This window comes from Bombina bombina, chromosome 6 (genome assembly GCF_027579735.1).
Source record: "Bombina bombina isolate aBomBom1 chromosome 6, aBomBom1.pri, whole genome shotgun sequence".
In the NCBI taxonomy this organism is placed as follows: Eukaryota; Metazoa; Chordata; class Amphibia; order Anura; family Bombinatoridae; genus Bombina; species Bombina bombina.
This window is the reverse complement of record NC_069504.1, coordinates 346,820,143-346,838,079: the sequence shown is the minus strand read 5'-3', so window position 1 is coordinate 346,838,079 and position 17,937 is coordinate 346,820,143. Positions and strand designations below refer to the sequence as shown.

Below are 17,937 nucleotides of genomic sequence, written 5' to 3'. Positions count from 1 at the left end.
GAGTATATGCGTTCTTTGTTAAAAGAAGTGTTAATTACTTTGGATATTGAGAAAGCTAGTCCTCTTGATATTAAAACCAGTAAACGTTTAAATTCTGTTTTTAAACTCCTGTGGTTACTCCAGAGGTTTTTCCTATTCCTGATGCTATTTCTGATATGATTTCTAAGGAATGGAATAAGCCAGGTACTCCTTTTAATCCTTCTGCAATGTTTAAAATTTTTTATCCTTTACCAGCAATTTCAATAGTGTTTTGGGAAAAGATCCCCAAAGTTGATGGGGCTATTTCTACTCTTGCTAAATGAACGACTATTCCTATGGAAGATAGTACTTCCTTTAAAGATCCTTTAGATAGGAAGCTTGAATCTTATCTAAGGAAAGCCTATTTATATTCAGGTCATCTTCTTAGGCCTGCAATTTCTTTGGCTAATGTTGCAGCTGCTTCAACTTTTTGGTTGGAGAATTTAGCGCAACAAGAATTGGATTCTGACTTATATAGCATTGTTTGTTTACTACAACATGCTAATCATTTTATTTGTGATGCAATTTTTTGATATTATCAAAATTGATGTTAGATTCATGTCTTTAGCTATTTTAGCTAGAAGAGCTTTGTGGCTTAAATCTGGGAATGCTGATATGACATCTAAGTCTAGATTACTATCTCTTGCTTTCCAAGGTAATAATTTATTTGGTTCTCAGTTGGATTCTATTACTGGGGGGAAGGGAGTTTTTTTGCCTCAGGATAAAAAACCTAAGGGTAAATCTAAGGCTTCTAATCATTTTCGTTCCTTTCATCAAAATAAGGAACAAAAACCAAATCCTTCCCCCAAGGAAACTGTTTCCAATTGGAAGCCTTCCTCAAATTGGAATAAATCCAAGCCTTTTAAGAAACCAAAGTCAGCTCCTAAGTCCGCATGAAGGTGCGGCCCTCATTCCAGCTCCAAAATCAATGGATTCAGAGCATTGTCTCTCAGGGGTACCGATTAGGATTCAGAGTAAGACCTCCTGTGAAAAGATTTTTTTCTCTCACGCATCCCAGTAAATCCAGTAAAAGCTCAGGCTTTCCTGAAGTGAGTTTCATACCTGGAGGTTTCAGGAGTAATCATGCCAGTTCCTTTTCAGGAACAAGGTCTGGGGTTTTATTCAAATCTATTTTTTGTCCCAAAGAAAGAAAATTCATTCAGACCAATTTTGGATCTGAAAATTTTGAATCGTTATGTAAGAGTACCAACTTTCAAGATGGTGACTATAAGCACTATTCTGCCTTTTGTTCAGCAAGGACATTATATGTCTACAATAGACTTGCAGGATGCTTACTTTCCTATTCCGATTCATCCAGAACATTATCAGTTCCTGAGATTCTCTTTTCTAGACAAGCATTACCAATTTGTTGCTCTTCGATTTGGCCTAGCAACAGCTCCAAGAATCTTTTCAAAAGTTCTGGGTGCCCTACTCTCTGTAATCAGAGAACAGGGTATTGCGTTGTTTCCTTATTTGGACAATATCTTGGTACTAGCTCAGTCTTTACGTTCTGCAGAATCTCACACAAATCAACTAGTGTTGTTTCTTCGAGGATTAATTTACCAAAAAGTTTCTTGATTCCTCAGACAAGGGTCACCATTTTAGGTTTCCAGATAGATTCAGTGTCCATGACTCTGTCTCTAACAGACACGAGACGTTTGAAATTGGTTGCAGCATGTCGGCACCTTTAGTCTCAGTCATTCCTTTCAGTGGCTATGTGCATGGAAGTTTTAGGCCTCATGATTGCAGCATCGAACGCGATTCCTTTTGCTCATTTTCACATGAGACCTCTCCAGCTTTGTATGCTGAATCAATAGTGCTGGGATTATACAAAGATATCACAATTAATATCCTTAAATCCCTTAAGCCTCTTTTGTTCGGCCAACCTGGACTGTGATCACAACAGATGTGAGTCTTTCAGGTTGGGGAGCTGTCTGGGGATCTCTGACAGCACAAGGGGTTTGGAAATCTCAAGAGGCGAGATTACCAATCAATATTTTTGAACTCCGTGCAATTCTCAGAGCTCTTCAGTTTTGGCCTCTGTTGAATAGAGAACTGTTCATTTGTTTCAGACAGACAATATTACAACAATCAGGGTGGGACTCACAGTCCCCAAGCTATGAAAGAAGTATCTCGGATACTTGTTTGGGCAGAATCCAGCTCCTGTCTAATTTCTGCAGTTCATATCCAAGGTGTAGACAATTGGGAGGCGGATTATCTCAGCCGTCAGACTTTACATCCAGGGGAGTGGTCTCTCCATCCGGATGTGTTTTCTCAGATTGTTCAGATGTGGGGTCTTCCATAAATAGATCTGATGGCTTCTCATCTAAACAAGAAACTTCCCAGATACCTGTCCAGGTCCAGGGATTCTCAGGTGGAAGCAGTGGATGCGCTGACACTTCCTTGGTGTTATCAACCTGCTTATATCTTCCCGCCTCTAGTTCTTCTTCCAAGAGTTATCTCCAAAATCATCATGGAACAATCATTTGTATTGCTGGTGGCTCCAGCATGGCCCCACAGGTTTTGGTATGCAGATCTTGTTCGTATGTCCAGTGGCCAACCTTGGCCACTTCCGTTAAGGCGGGACCTACTGTCTCAAGGTCCGTTTTTCCATCAGGATCTCAAATCATTAAATTTGAAGGTATGGAAATTGAACGCTTAGTGCTAAGTCATAGAGGTTTCTCTGACTCACTAATTAATACTATGTTACAAGCTCTAGTCTATTTGTAATTTTATCTGGTTCTAGGAAAGGTCAGAAGGCTTCTGCTATTTCCTTGGCTTCTTGGTTAAAGCTTTTGATTAATCAAGCTTATTTAGAGTCGGGTCAGGCCCCGCCTCAGAGAATTACAGCTCATTCTACTAGATCAGTCTCCACTTCGTGGGCTTTTAAGAATGAAGCTTCAGTTGATCAGATTTGCAAAGTGGCAACTTGGTCTTCTTTGCATATATTTACTAAATTCTACTGTTTTGATGTATTTGTTTCTTCAGAAGCAGTTTTTGGTAGAAAAGTTCTTGAGGCAGCTGTTTCAGTTTGATTCTTCTGCTGATGTTTTAAGTTTTTCTTTTCTTCATGAGAATAACTTATATTTTGGGTTGTGGATTAATTTTTCAGCATATGGTTGTTGTTTATTTTTATCCCTCCCTCTCTAGTGACTTGCGTGGAGTTCCACATCTTGGGTATTTGATATCCCATATGTCACTAGCTCATGGATTCTTGCCAATTACATGAAAGAAAACATAATTTATGTAAGAACTTACCTGATAAATTAATTTCTTTCATATTGGCAAGAGTCCATGAGGCCCACCCTTTTTTTATGGTGGTTATGATTTTTTTGTATAAAGCACAATTATTTCCAGATTCCTTTGTTGATGCTTTTTACTCCTTTCTTTATCTCCCCACAACTTGGCTATTCGTTAAACTGAATTGTGGGTATGGTGAAGGGTGTATTTATAGGCATTTTGAGATTTGGGAAACTTTGCCCCTCCTGGTAGGATTGTATATCCCATACGTCACTAGCTCATGGACTCTTGCCAATATGAAAGAAATTAATTTATCGGGTAAGTTCTTACATAAATTATGCTTTTCCCTGAAAAAAAATACAGAGATCCCCCTAACAGTAAAACCCACCACCCAACCAACCCCCCCCAAAATAAAAAACCTAACTCTAACAAAAACCTAAGCTATCCATTGGCCTGAAAAGGGCATTTGTATGGGCATTGCCCTGAAAAGGGCATTTAGCTCTTTTTCTTGACCGTTAAAGGGCATTTAACTCTTTTTCTTGCCCATTAAAGGGCAATTATATATATATATATATATATATATATATATATAAGCCCAGAGCCTAATATTAAAAAAACACCCAAAAAAGTTTAATAAAACCTAACACTAACCCCCAACGATCCACTTACTATTTCTTGCAGACGAGACTGATTACTATATAGGTAGGAGGATGTATATAGAGCTCTGAGGTTTAGGAATCTTTGCCTCCTACTAGTAGCAGGAAAGGTAATAATGGATCGTGGACTCTTATCACCTATATGAAAGAAAACACATTACCAACCTACACCAATGGTTGGTACACGGAATTGAACAGTGGAAAATAAATCTTGGGACAACAGTTTTATAAGAACTCAGAGAAACTGCATGCAAGAGGGTAACATGACTCATATTTAGTGGGACTGCTTATTGTTGAGTGTTAGTTTCTTTTCTTTTACTTTTTGCTCTCCATTAAAGTCTATGGGGGAATTCTGTTGTATGCTGGTTTTTGGGCGCATCGGGTTAGCACTTATGGAAAACTTTTTACTTTCAACTTGTTATACATGCGCTCCCTGACTTGCGCAAAACGCTAATTTCTTGCGGAGTTAATGCACAAGCAGGAGCGATAAATATCGATCCACTTGTAATGTAGCCATGTAACTTTACTGTTGTTTATCAAGTGAAATTGATGTGAACATAGGGAAGTGCAGCTACGTAAAAGCTGCTGTATGCATATTCATCCTAATAAAACCATAAGCTGCTGAGCACTTTTGATGCAGTGCAAATGGTTTTAAAACTTCACTTTATAGAACAAAGACAAAGTAGAACTAAACCACTCTCATATGTGTTTAAGCAATTTTAAAAGAAAAGGTCTCTACAGCCTTCTCAAAAAAATACTAGAATAAACTAAAAGAAGCGCTAAAATAAAAAACACATCAACCAGTAGTAGGTATAAAGATATCAGAATATTTATTTCGTACAATATATAATATAAAATTCTAGTTGTCAACCACCGGTGGTAAGGAAATCTATGGTACTAGAACCTATGGTTCTTAAAAACTATATGCGTATATAATAAATTTACTCTAAGATAAAGACATAGAGTGTAGAGAATAAAATGTAGAAAATAAAAATGTATTGTGCCAACCTCCTCTGTGGTGGTTGGCCCAATACACCTTTGTGGGGTAAGAAATATCTACAGCCCTTTAAACACTATATGATACGAAGGAAGACTCTACCGAGTATCTGAAATCATACTTCCTTTGGATAAATTGAAACCACTACTTAATAGAGTTTTATAATTACCTACAGAGGAGGTTGGCACAATACATTTTTTTCCTACATTTTATTCTCTACATTCTATGTCTTTGAGGCCTATTTATCAAGTCGTCAACCGCAAATACGCTGGAATTCCGCAGCGTAATTAATTGTGGAGAGCTTGATTCGCCTCATTTATCAAAGCCTACAGACCAGTGAAAGTTGAAATCTGTGACGGTCTCAGTCCGACACAGATCAATGCTTAAGTCATTACAGATGTTTTTCCAAAAGCAAATTCGGCACTATCTGACTACTTTTTCTAGTTATCAAATGTCTACCAGGTACGCTCGCCACTATTCCGGCTCAGCGTACCTGCTTTTCAATCCGCCACCTCCAATCAGCCAATAGGATTAAGCTTGCATTCTATTGGCTATTCCAATCAGCCAATAGAATGCGAGCTCAATCCTATTGGCTGATTGGATCAGCCAATAGGAAGAAAGCTCAATCCTATTGGCTGATTACAACAGCCAATAGGATTTTTTTCAACCTTAATTCCGATTGGCTGATAGAAATCTATCAGCCAATCGGAATCTAAGGGATGCTATCTTGGATGACATAATTTAAAGAAACCTTCATTCGGAAGAAGACGTCGAAAAAAGAGGATGCTCCCCGCCGGATGTCTTGAAGATGGAGCCGCTCCACGACGGATGGATGAAGATAGAAGATGCCGTCTGGATGAATACTTCTGCCGGCTTCGATGAGGATGGATGTCGGCTCTTCAGAAACTGTAAGTGGATCTTCAGGGGTTAGTGTTAGGTTTTTTAAAGGGTTTATTGGGTGGGTTTTAATTTTAGATTAGGGTTTTGCCAAGGAAAAAGAGCTAAATGCCCTTTTCAGGGCAATGGGGAGCTTAGGTTTTTTAGATTAGGTTTTTATTTGGGGGGTTGGTTGTGTGGTGTGAGTTTTACTGTTGGGGGAGTATTTGTATTTTTTTTTTTACAGGTAAAAGAGTTGATATCTTTGGGGCAATGCCCCGCAAAAGGCCCTTTTAAGGGCTATTGGTAGTTTATTGTAGGCTAGGTTTTTTTTTATTTTGGGCGGGCTTTTTTTTATTTTCATAGGGCTCTTAGATTAGGTGTAATTAGTTTAAATATTTGATAATTTATTTTTTATTTTGTGTAACTTAGTGTTTATTTTTTTTGCAACTTAGTGTTTGTTATTTTGCATAACTTAGTTGTTAGTTTTTTGTAAATTTGTAATTTTTAATAGTAGATTTAAATTATTTGAGTAGGGTTAGGTTTTTAAATATATAATATATTTTATTTAATTTGTAGTTTAATGTCATTTTAGTCTAATAGTTAGGGTAGGTTAATTATTAGTTTAATATAGTTTAATGTAATCTTAGTATAACAGTTAGGGTAGGTTAATTATTAGTTTAATATAATTTAATGTAATTGTAGTATAATAGTTAGGGTTGATTAACGAATAGTTTAATATAATTTAATTTAAATCTAAAGGTAAGTTTAAATTTATTATAAGATAGGGATGAGTTAATATTTACTGTAAAGTTAAGGGGTTGTTAGGTTTAGGGGTTAATAGGTTAATTTAGTTTATGGCGATGTGGGGGGCTGGCAGTTTAGGGGTTAATAGGTTTAGTAAGTGATAGTAATGTGGGAGGCCAGAGGTTTAGGGGTTAATACATTTAGTTAGTTGCGGCGGGGTCCGGGTGCGACGGAATAGGGGTTAATAAGTTTATTAGAGTTGCGGTGGACTCCGGGAGTGGTGGGATAGGGTTAATAAGTTTATTCTAGTTGCGGTGGGCTCTGGGAGCGGCGAGATAGGGGTCAATAACTTTATTAAGTTGCGGCGTGCTGCAGGAGCGGCGGGATAGGGGTTAAACAGTTTAGTATAGTGGCCGTGTTTAGTGACAGTATATAAATAAAGTTGGTTAAAAGCTGAATAGCAGCGAGATCGATGACTGTTAGTTAACAACAGTCCGCTGCTCATCGCCCCGTACTTGGTGCGCAGCTTTTTGACAGTGTTTTTATATAAATATGGAGAGCATATTCAAGTCCACGGCCGCGATGTTAGGCAAGTGTATTGGGGCTGGCCAATGCAGCCCTGTTGACGGCTTGATAAGTAGGCCTCTTTATCTTAGAGTGAATTTATTATATGCGCATATAATTTTTAAGAACCATAGGTTCTAGTACCATAGATTTCCTTACCACCGGTGGTTGACAACTAGAATTTTATATTATATATTGTACGAAATAAATATTCTGATATCTTTATACCTATTACTGCTTGATGTGTTTTTGCTTTTAGCGCTTCTCTTAGTTTATTTTAAAACTTCACTTTACATTGCATATTATTATACAGTAACATGCTATCAGTTCTTTAGTATTAACATTCAGAGCATTTTGCAAACTTTTTAAATGAAGGGCCACATAGTGAAATGTTATCACTCCCAGGTCCTGAATACACAGTCTGAAAACACTATTATTCAAACATATACTGTTATTGGACATAGTTACACACAAACACACACACTAGATCCATACTACAAGAATAGTTGTTGAACACCACTCTACAGGTATAGAGACTTAGCTGTGTAAGATGAATAAGTGGAGAATCAGAAGAATAATATGGCCACATTCTGGCCCCTGGGCCTTAGGTTGGACTAATACTGACATTTTTATTTTGAAATTGATTATTTTTTTAGGCACATATCCATTCTGCTTCATTTTGCTCTGTTTCAACAGAAGGTATTTTGGAGAGAAGATTGGGCTTTACTTTGCATGGCTAGGCTGGTACACAGGAATGCTCTTCCCAGCCGCCATTATAGGATTATTTGTCTTCTTGTACGGAATGTTTACACTGGACAACTGCCAAGTCAGGTAATTCAGGGGAAGAGGATTGTAACTTGTTTATGCATTTTTTGTGTGCTATAGGTATCAAATATACATTTCAGGAAAACTATTTGCAATTTCACTACAGAGGTTATTGAGCAACAACAATGGGCTTGCATTGATACTTTTATTATATTTTTGCATAAAATGTTACTAAATACAATGTGACACCTAATTAAACAGCATGCACTGTACACATTTAAAATACAATGTTGAGGAATTTAAAATATAGTTGTCAATTCAAAAAATAATATATATATATATATATATATATATACATACACAGTGTATTTATTTTTATATATATATATATATATATATATATATATATATATATATATATATATACATACATACTGTATGTATGAGAATAAAAAGTTGAATAGGTTACTAACAACAGTCAGTTCACTAAACTTGCAACTAGCAGACTCAAAAGATGAGCACAGTTACATATACATTAGCTACTTTTGTATAATTTATCATTTAAAGGAACATGAAACTTGAAATCAATCTTTCATGATTCAGATAGAGCAAGCACTTTTCTTCTTTTATCAAATTTAGCTTGTTCTCTTGGAATCCGTTGTTTAAGAGCATATCTAGGTAGGTTCAGGGGCTGATCTCCCTAAAACCCACTTGTAATACATCCTAATCTTATCCCCCCCTCTGCAGCAAACCTTAGCTGTACTGGCTGCCCAAGACCCCTGTCACACATCTATATTAACCCTGAAATAAATGAATGATATCTAAGACTCTATATTTCTTAGTGTCTGTTTTCTATACCTTTAGTGATATGCTAATATTCCTCTTAATAATCCCTTATGAATTATTATACCCACTATAAAATATTAACAAACAATCACTAGCTTAATTAAACTACCTGCAAGGATATAACTCGCAAAGTCTTACTTCAAGCAATGCAAACTTTTTATTACAATGAGGCTAAATAAACATTATTACAATATGCAGATTAAATATAATTACACATATGCAGATCACTTATAAATACACAGCACTGAATTAAACATCAATATTACATATGCCTATTCTATTATATATATATATATATATATATATATATATATACACAGCCATTATAAATGAGAACAGTGTGATGTAATAGAGGTCTCAGTATAGAGATACTCACATGTGGTGTTACCTTGCATGCATCCCAAAGAAAAGAGAGAGAGATTTTGTGTGTAGGGACTTATATAAGTTTGTATCCATCCCCCAATGATGAGGTCACTCATATGCAACCCCCCCTGGTTCTGTCCAGGTATATGATTATAGCCATGCCATGCGGTTGGGGGAAGGGCATATATGGTCACACAAAGGGTCTCTTCACTTAAACCAGCTGGTCATCCTTATCAGATAGGGCCTGGTAATGTGATCTTTCTACATTCCAAAGTGACCCAGTATCTGAATGAGGAGTTAACCCATTCCTGCTTACACAGCTGCATTTCTATAGTATTATGGCATATATTACCACTTTCTGACCACATCTGAATTCTGACTGATTATGCTATTTTACAAACCCTAACTCCCAGACAACCATTACAATTAACTCTACCATGCTGTATAACCCCATTACAACTAACACTAACTGTGCTGAATCTCACAACACAATCCTAACATTGCCTGATTTTCATGTCACATGTAATCACTATTAACCTTGTTCACCTCAAAAATTACATTATCAAGTAACCCTACTCCAACTATAACTGTTAACCACTGCTTCCTATCTCTACAACCTTGAATCCCAAACCATTAACCTCTTGCACCTGGCCTACATAGTGCCTACGTGACACAGTCTCCCATCACCCATCAGGTCCGCCTACATGATTCTCTAGAGTCCACCAACTCTATCACCCAAATGACTACCATATGATCCTAACCGCAAACACTCTCTTTTGCCTTAGTGACTCGCCAGCAGCTAAGGACTTCCACTGTCAGCAAGACCTTTAATTATCTTTCGATCAATGAATAATAAAAAAGCAACATACTTATTTAGTCACTTCTGGCCACATCAACAATATTTTTTGCAGTCTTCTTACTCTCTGTAGGTCTTTTTTCCCTTAATTTTTTATAGAAATTACTAACCAGTCAGGAGAATTGTGGGTCTTTAACCAGTAAGAATTAGTTAAACATTTGCTGTTCAAACTGCATCATATCTACCTTGAAAAAGTGGATAGTGAGGGACTCTAGTTTGACCAGCAAAAGTTGAGACAGGGATTAATTAAGAGAAAAAAACACATTTTTATTTTGGTTGGGTATTAGGTTTGAAGGAAGTTGGACAGTGACTAATAGTGATGGTGATTAATTACATTAAGGACTGGAGTTAATATAGGTGGTGGGCAGGGACTGATTGTAGTGAGGGGCTGGGTACATTGTTATTATTGTAGGGGTCAGTCACTTTTTACCAGGTTGGTTATTACAACCAGCTATAATGAGCCTCTTATGTAATTATATGTGAAATTCTGCCATAATTTTATTTAGCAAATGTGGTGGATTTTTTTAGCCTTATCAAGATTTAATACCATGTGACTGGTCAATCACAAGATATACAGACATTTTTTTCCAGATGATCTACATAATAATGGACAACCTTCCAAACAATTGCTAGTTTTGAATGAAAATGTGGCAGTAGGACATTTTTGTGCAACCTTAGTAGTCATACCAAAAATAACTACTGAGCCCTTTTAAGTCTTCAAAATAATTGAAGTAACACCATAATAATAAAATAGCTTCCTAACTATTTAATAGAATATTGAAATGTCCTTATTGTACTTAAACTTTTTGGTTCTGTGAAATAAAGATGTGTTATAATTATTTGTAAAACAATGACAACTACAATACTACAGAATGACCAGAGTAATATTTTTTGCTTTTGTTTTTCAGTAAAGAAATCTGCCAGGCTACAGATATAATTATGTGTCCACTCTGTGATAAGTACTGTCCCTTCATGAGGTTATCAGACAGTTGTGTCTATGCCAAGGTAGGCAAACGCTGCCAAGACTAGAAAACAACTGTTAAACTTTATTTTTCTAAATTTGTCTGTAAGGCTTGGATAGCTTGAAGGATTGAGGCTTCCAGCATGTGAGCTGTTTATCTGTGTCACTGTCCATTTTTGCCTGTATAGTACAATTTTCACATAATTTCTTCAATGAATAAAGACTTTCGGCTAGATAACGAGTTTTGCGTTAGGCTTAAAAGGCAGCGTTAGCCGGTCCTGACGCTGCTTTTTAATGCCTGCTGGTATTACGAGTCTTGCAGGTACAGGTGTACCGCTCACTTTTTTGGCCAGACTTGGAAATACCGCAAATCCACTTACGTAAATTGTGTATCCTCTTCTTTTCAATGGGACTTGCATAGCGCCGGTATTACGAGTTTGCCAAAAAGTGTGCGGTAGACCCTCTCCTGTCAAGACTGGTACCGCATTTTAAAGTCAGTAGTTAAGAGTTTTACACTACAACGCCGTAGCATAAAACTTTTAACTAAAGTGCTAAAAAGTACACTAATACATATAAACTACCTATTAACTCCTAAACCGAGGCACTCCCACATTGCAAACACTAAAAGAAAATTTTTAACCACTAATCTGCCGAACTGGACATCGCCGCCACTATAATAAATTAACCCCTAAACCGCCGCAGTCTCACCTCGCAAACACTAGTTAAATATTATTAACCCGTAATCTGCCGTCGCTAATATCGCCGCCACCTACCTACCTACATTTATTAACCCCTAATCTGCCGCCCCCTATGTCGCTGCCACTATATTAAAGTTATTAACCCCTAAATCTAAGTCTAACCATAACACCCCCTAACTTAAATATAATTAAAAGAAATCTAACTAAAAATTCCTATCATTAACTAAATTATTCCTATTTAAAACTAAATACTTACCTGTAAAATAAACCCTAAGATAGCTACAATATAACTAATAGTTACATTGTAGCTAGCTTTAGGGTTTATTTTTATTTTACAGGCAAGTTTGTATTTATTTTAACTAGGTAGAATAGTGACTAAATAGTTATTAACTATTTAATAACTACCTAGCTAAAATAAATACAAAAGTACCTGTAAAATAAAACCTAACCTAAGTTACAATTACACCTAACACTATACTATAATTAAATAAATTAACTAAATTAAATACAATTAAATAAATTACATATAATTACCTAAATTAAATTGGCTAAAGTACAAAAAAACAAAAAACACTAAATTACAGAAAATAATAAACAAATTACAGAAATTTAAACTAATTACACCTAATCTAATAGCCCTATTAAAATAACCCCCCCCCCCCCAAAAAAAAACAAAAAAAAAAACCCTAGCCTAAACAAAACTACTAATAGCCCTTAAAAGGACCTTTTGCGGGGCATTGCCCCAAAGTAATCAGCTCTTTTACCTGTAAAAAAAAAATACAAACAACCCCCCAACAGTAAAACCAACCGCCCACACAACCAACCCCCCAAATAAAATACTAGCTAAAAAAAACTAAGCTCCCCATTGCCCTGAAAAGGGCATTTGGATGGGCATTGTCCTTAAAAGGGCAGTTAGCTCTTTTGCCACCCAAAGTCCCTAACCTAAAAATAAAACCCACCCAATACACCATTAAAAAACCTAACATTAACCCCCTGAAGATCGACTTACCGGCAGAAGTCTTCATCCAAGCCGGGCAGAAGTGGTCCTCCAGACGGGCAGAAGTCTTCATCCAGACGGCATTTTCTATCTTCATCGATCCGGCGCGGAGCGGGTCCATCTTCAAGACATCCGATGCGGAGCATCCTCTTCATCCGACGACTTACACAAAATGAAGGTACCTTTAAGTGACGTCATCCAAGATGGCGTCCCTTAGATTCCGATTGGCTAATAGAATTCTATCAGCCAATCGGAATTAAGGTAGAAAAATCCTATTGGCTGATGCAATTAGCCAATAGGATTGAAGTTCAATCCTATTGGCTGATCCAATCAGCCAATAGGATTGAGCTTGCATTCTATTGGCTGATTGGAACAGCCAATAGAATGTGAGCTCAATCCTATTGGCTGATTGGATCAGCCAATAGGATTGAACTTCAATCCTATTGGCTGATTGCATCAGCCAATAGCATTTTTTCTACCCTAATTCCGATTGGCTGATAGAATTCTATTAGCCAATCGTAATCTAAGGGACGCCATCTTGGATGATGTCACTTAAAGGTACCTTCATTCTGTGTTAGTCGTCGGATGAAGAGGATGCTCCACGTCGGATGTCTTGAAGATGGACCCGCTCCGCGCCGGATGGATGAAGATAGAAGATGCCGTCTGGATGAAGACTTCTGCCCTTCTGAAGGACCACTTCTGCCCGGCTTGGATGAAAACTTCTGCCCGACTGGAGGACCACTTCGCCCGGCTTGGATGAAGACGTCTCCCGGTAAGTCGATCTTCAGGGGGTTAGTGTTAGGTTTTTTTAAGGGTGTATTGGGTGGGTTTTATTTTTAGGTTAGGGACTTTGGGCGGCAAAAAGAGCTAACTGCCCTTTTAAGGACAATGCCCATCCATATGCCCTTTTCAGGGCAATGGGGAGCTTAGTTTTTTTTAGCTAGTATATTTGGTGGGTTGTTTGTGTGTGTGGTGGGTTTTACTGTTGGGGGGTGTTTGTATTTTTTTTTTACAGGTAAAAGAGCTGATTACTTTGGGCCAATGCCCCGCAAAAGGCCCTTTTATGGGCTATTGGTAGTTTAGTTTAGGCTAGGGTTTTTTTTTATTTTGGAGGGGCTTTTTTATTTTAATAGGGCTATTAGATTAGGTGTAATTAGTTTAAATTTCTGTCATTTGTTTATTATTTTCTGTAATTTAGTGTTTGTTTTTTTGTACTTTAGCTAATTTAATTTAATTTAGGTAATTGTATTTAATTTAGTTAATTTATTTAATTATAGTGTAGTGTTAGGTGTTAGTGTAACTTAGGTTAGGTTTTATTTTACATGAAAATTTGTCTTTATTTTAACTAGATAGTTATTAAATAGTTAATAACTATTTAATAACTATTCTACCTAGTTAAAATAAATACAAACTTGCCTGTAAAATAAAAATAAATCCTAAGCTAGCTACAATGTAACTATTAGTTATGTTGTAGCTATCTTAGGGTTTATTTTACAGGTAAGTATTTAGTTTTAAATAGGAATAATTTAGTTAATGTTTATATTTATATATTTATTTCGATTTATTTAAATTATATTTAAGTTAGGGGGTGTTAGGTTTAGGGTTAGACTTAGGTTTAGGGGTTAATAACTTTAATATAGTGGCGGTGACATTGGGGGCGGCAGATTAGGGGTTAATAAATGTAGGTAGGTGGCGGCGATGTTAGGCCCGGCAGATTAGGGGTTAATAATATTTAACTAATGTTTGCGAGGCAGGACTGCGGCGGTTTAGGGGTTAATATGTTTATTATAGTGGCGGCAATGTTGGGGGCGGCAGATTAGGGGTTAATAATATAATGTAGGTGTCGGCGATGTTGGGGGCGGCAGATTTGGAGTTAATAAATGTAAGATTAGGGGTGTTTAGACTTGGGGTTCATGTTAGGGTGTTAGGTTTAGACATAAAATGTATTTCCCCATAGGAATCAATGGGGCTGCGTTACTGAGTTTTACGCTGCTTTTTTACAGGTGTTAGACTTTTTCTCAGCCGGCTCTCCCCGTTGATTCCTATGGGGAAATCGTGCACAAGCACGTTACACCAGCTCACCGCTGACTTAAGCAACGCTGGTATTGGAGTGTGGTAATGAGCAAAATTTTGCTCAACGCTCACTTCTTGTCTTTTAACAACGGGTTTGTAAAAACTCGTAATTCCAGCACTGCATGTAAGTGAGCGTTGAGTGAAAACTGCTCGTAAGCACCGCATAGCCTCTAACGCAAAACTCGTAATCTGGGCCATAGTATGTAAAAATGAAATACAGCTGTATGTATAAAGTGAATTCTTACTTTTTCAGAGAAACATTTTTTTTTTAATATAAGTGGAATGTAAAAGATAAAGTAATTGACATTTAAAACACTTGGAATACCATAGGTGTCCATATGGTGGTCTAAGAGTATTCAGATGTCCTCATGCACCTGATAAAAATATAAAACCACTCACTGGAAATAAAGGGATCTCCTCTTTTAACTGAAAAGTTACTTCCCCCTCTGGTTATCTCTAAGACAGTATGACATTGGCAGGTTTCTAACCTTTAAGACACTAGGCTAGATAAACTGTCATTGGTGATCTCAAAGCAACAAAAATGCAACCAGATACTAACAGCATACACAGGGGCCCAGGAGATAGATGGCAGGAAGTAAGGACCAGTCCCTAAGGTTTCCAAATTTCTAGAAAAAACGTAATTTATGCTTACCTGATAAATTAATTTATTTCATGGTGGTGAGAGTCTATGATTTATTACTCCTGGGAATTAGTCTTCTCAACCACTAAGAGGAGTCAATGATTCCCAAACCCCAAGAGCCCTATAACACCCCTCACACATACCCCAGTCTAATGTATAAACAAACACCTAGATTACGAGTTTTGCGCTAAACAGGGTGCGAAACGGACGCAAAAAAGTTGCGTTATTTCACCCCCCATAGCGCTGCCATTACGAGTTTCTGAAAAGCCTCCTTGTGTGTGTGTGTGGCATTAAGTTTCATACCGCACAAAAGCCAAGGGCTGAGAATACGTGCTTGTGCACACTTTCCCCCATAAACAGCAATGGTGAGAGAGTATTAGAAAAAAAACTAACACCTGAAGTTCACCGTAATGCAACCCCATTGATGTCTATGAGGAAAAAAAAGTTACATTTAAACCTAACACCCTAACATAAACCCCAAGTCTAAACACCACTAATCCGCTTCCCCCGACATCGCCGACAATAATAAGTTATTAACCCCTAATCTGCCGTTCACGCCGCCACTAATTAAAGTTATTAACCCCTATTCCACCGCTCCCCGACATCGCCGCCACTATAATAAAGTTATTAACCCCTATTCCTCCGCTTCCCGACATCGCCGCCACTAATAAAGTTATTAACCCCTAAACCTCCGGCCTCCCACATCTCCGCCACTAAATAAACCTATTTACTCCTAAAACGCCGGCCCCCCACATCGCAAAACACTAAATTAAACTATTAACCCCTAAACCTATCACCCCCCTAACTTTAAATTAAAATTACAATATAACTCTATTTAAATAAATAAAAACTTACAAGTGAAATAAAAACATTAAACTATAAATTAACCTAACCTTACTATTCTATTAAAATAAAATAAAAATACCAATTAAATATCTAAATTACAAATTTAAAAAAAACTAACACTACGAAAAAAATTAAAAAATCTAAGTTTACCAAAAATAATAAACACTATAATCAAGAAAAATAAAAAACCACTAAGATTACAAAAAATAAACAAAATTATCAAAAATAAAAACAATCATACCTAATCTAATAGCCCTATACAAATAAAAAAGCGCCCCCCCCAATAAAAACACCCTCTAGCCTACAATAAACTATCAATAGCCTTTAAAAGGGCCTTTCTTTCATGTAATTAGCAAGAGTCCATGAGCTAGTGACGTATGGGATATACATTCCTACCAGGAGGGGCAAAGTTTCCCAAACCTTAAAATGCCTATAAATACACCCCTCACCACACCCACAATTCAGTTTTTACAAACTTTGCCTCCGATGGAGGTGGTGAAGTAAGTTTGTGCTAGATTCTACGTTGATATGCGCTCCGCAGCAAGTTGGAGCCCGGTTTTCCTCTCAGCGTGCAGTGAATGTCAGAGGGATGTGAGGAGAGTATTGCCTATTTTGAATGCAGTGATCTCCTTCTACGGGGTCTATTTCATAGGTTCTCTGTTATCGGTCGTAGAGATTCATCTCTTACCTCCCTTTTCAGATCGACGATATACTCTTATATATACCATTACCTCTGCTGATTCTCGTTTCAGTACTGGTTTGGCTTTCTACAAACATGTAGATGAGTGTCCTGGGGTAAGTAAATCTTATTTTCTGTGACACTCTAAAGCTATGGTTGGGCACTTTGTTTATAAAGTTCTAAATATATGTATTCAAACATTTATTTGCCTTGACTCAGAATGTTCAACTTTCCTTTTTTTTCAGACAGTCAGTTTCATATTTGGGATAATGCATTTGAATTAATCATTTTTTCTTACCTTCAAAAATTTGACTCTTTTTTTCCTGTGGGCTGTTAGGCTCGCGGGGGCTGAAAATGCTTCATTTTATTGCTTCATTCTTGGCGCAGATTTTTTTGGCGCAAAAATTCTTTTCCGTTTCCGGCGTCATACGTGTCGCCGGAAGTTGCGTCATCTTTTTGACGTTATTTTGCGCCAAAAATGTCGGCGTTCCGGATGTGGCGTCATTTTTGGCGCTAAAAGGCATTTCGGCGCCAAATAATGTGGGCGTCTTGTTTGGCGCTAAAAAAATATGGGCGTCGCTTTTTGTCTCCACATTATTTAAGTCTCATTATTTATTGCTTCTGGTTGCTAGAAGCTTGTTCACTGGCATTTTTTTCCCATTCCTGAAACTGTCATTTAAGGATTTTGATCAATTTGCTTTATATGTTGTTTTTTCTATTACATATTGCAAGATGTTCCACGTTGCAACTGAGTCAGAAGTTACTTGAGGAAAATCACTGCCCGGGGCTGGAGCTACCAAGCTAAGTGTATCTGCTATAAATTTTTGGTACCTGTTTCTCCAGCTGTTTGTATTGCATGTCATGACAAACTTATTAATGCAGATAAAATTTCCTTTAGTACTGTTATATTACTTGTTGCTGTTCCGTCAACATTTAATTTTCAGAGTGTTCCTGATAAACATAAGAGATTTTATTTTTTAAATCCATTTAGAAGGCTATGTCTGTTATTTCTCCTTCTAGTTTACATAAAAGTCTTTTAAAACTTCTCTTTTTTTCAGATGAATTTTTAAATGAACATCATCGTTCTGATACTGATAATGGTTCTTCTAGTTCAG

The 17,937-nt window shown here is 37.0% G+C and overlaps 1 protein-coding gene across 1 annotated transcript in view; it reads left to right on the top strand.

Moving 5' to 3' along the window:
* The window catches only part of ANO4 (anoctamin 4), a 675,069-nt gene that overhangs the window by 481,065 nt on the left and 176,067 nt on the right, over positions 1 to 17,937 (top strand). The window contains 2 exon segments of the mRNA XM_053719254.1: positions 7,795 to 7,929; positions 10,837 to 10,933. Coding sequence (XP_053575229.1) covers positions 7,795 to 7,929; positions 10,837 to 10,933 — 232 coding nt within the window.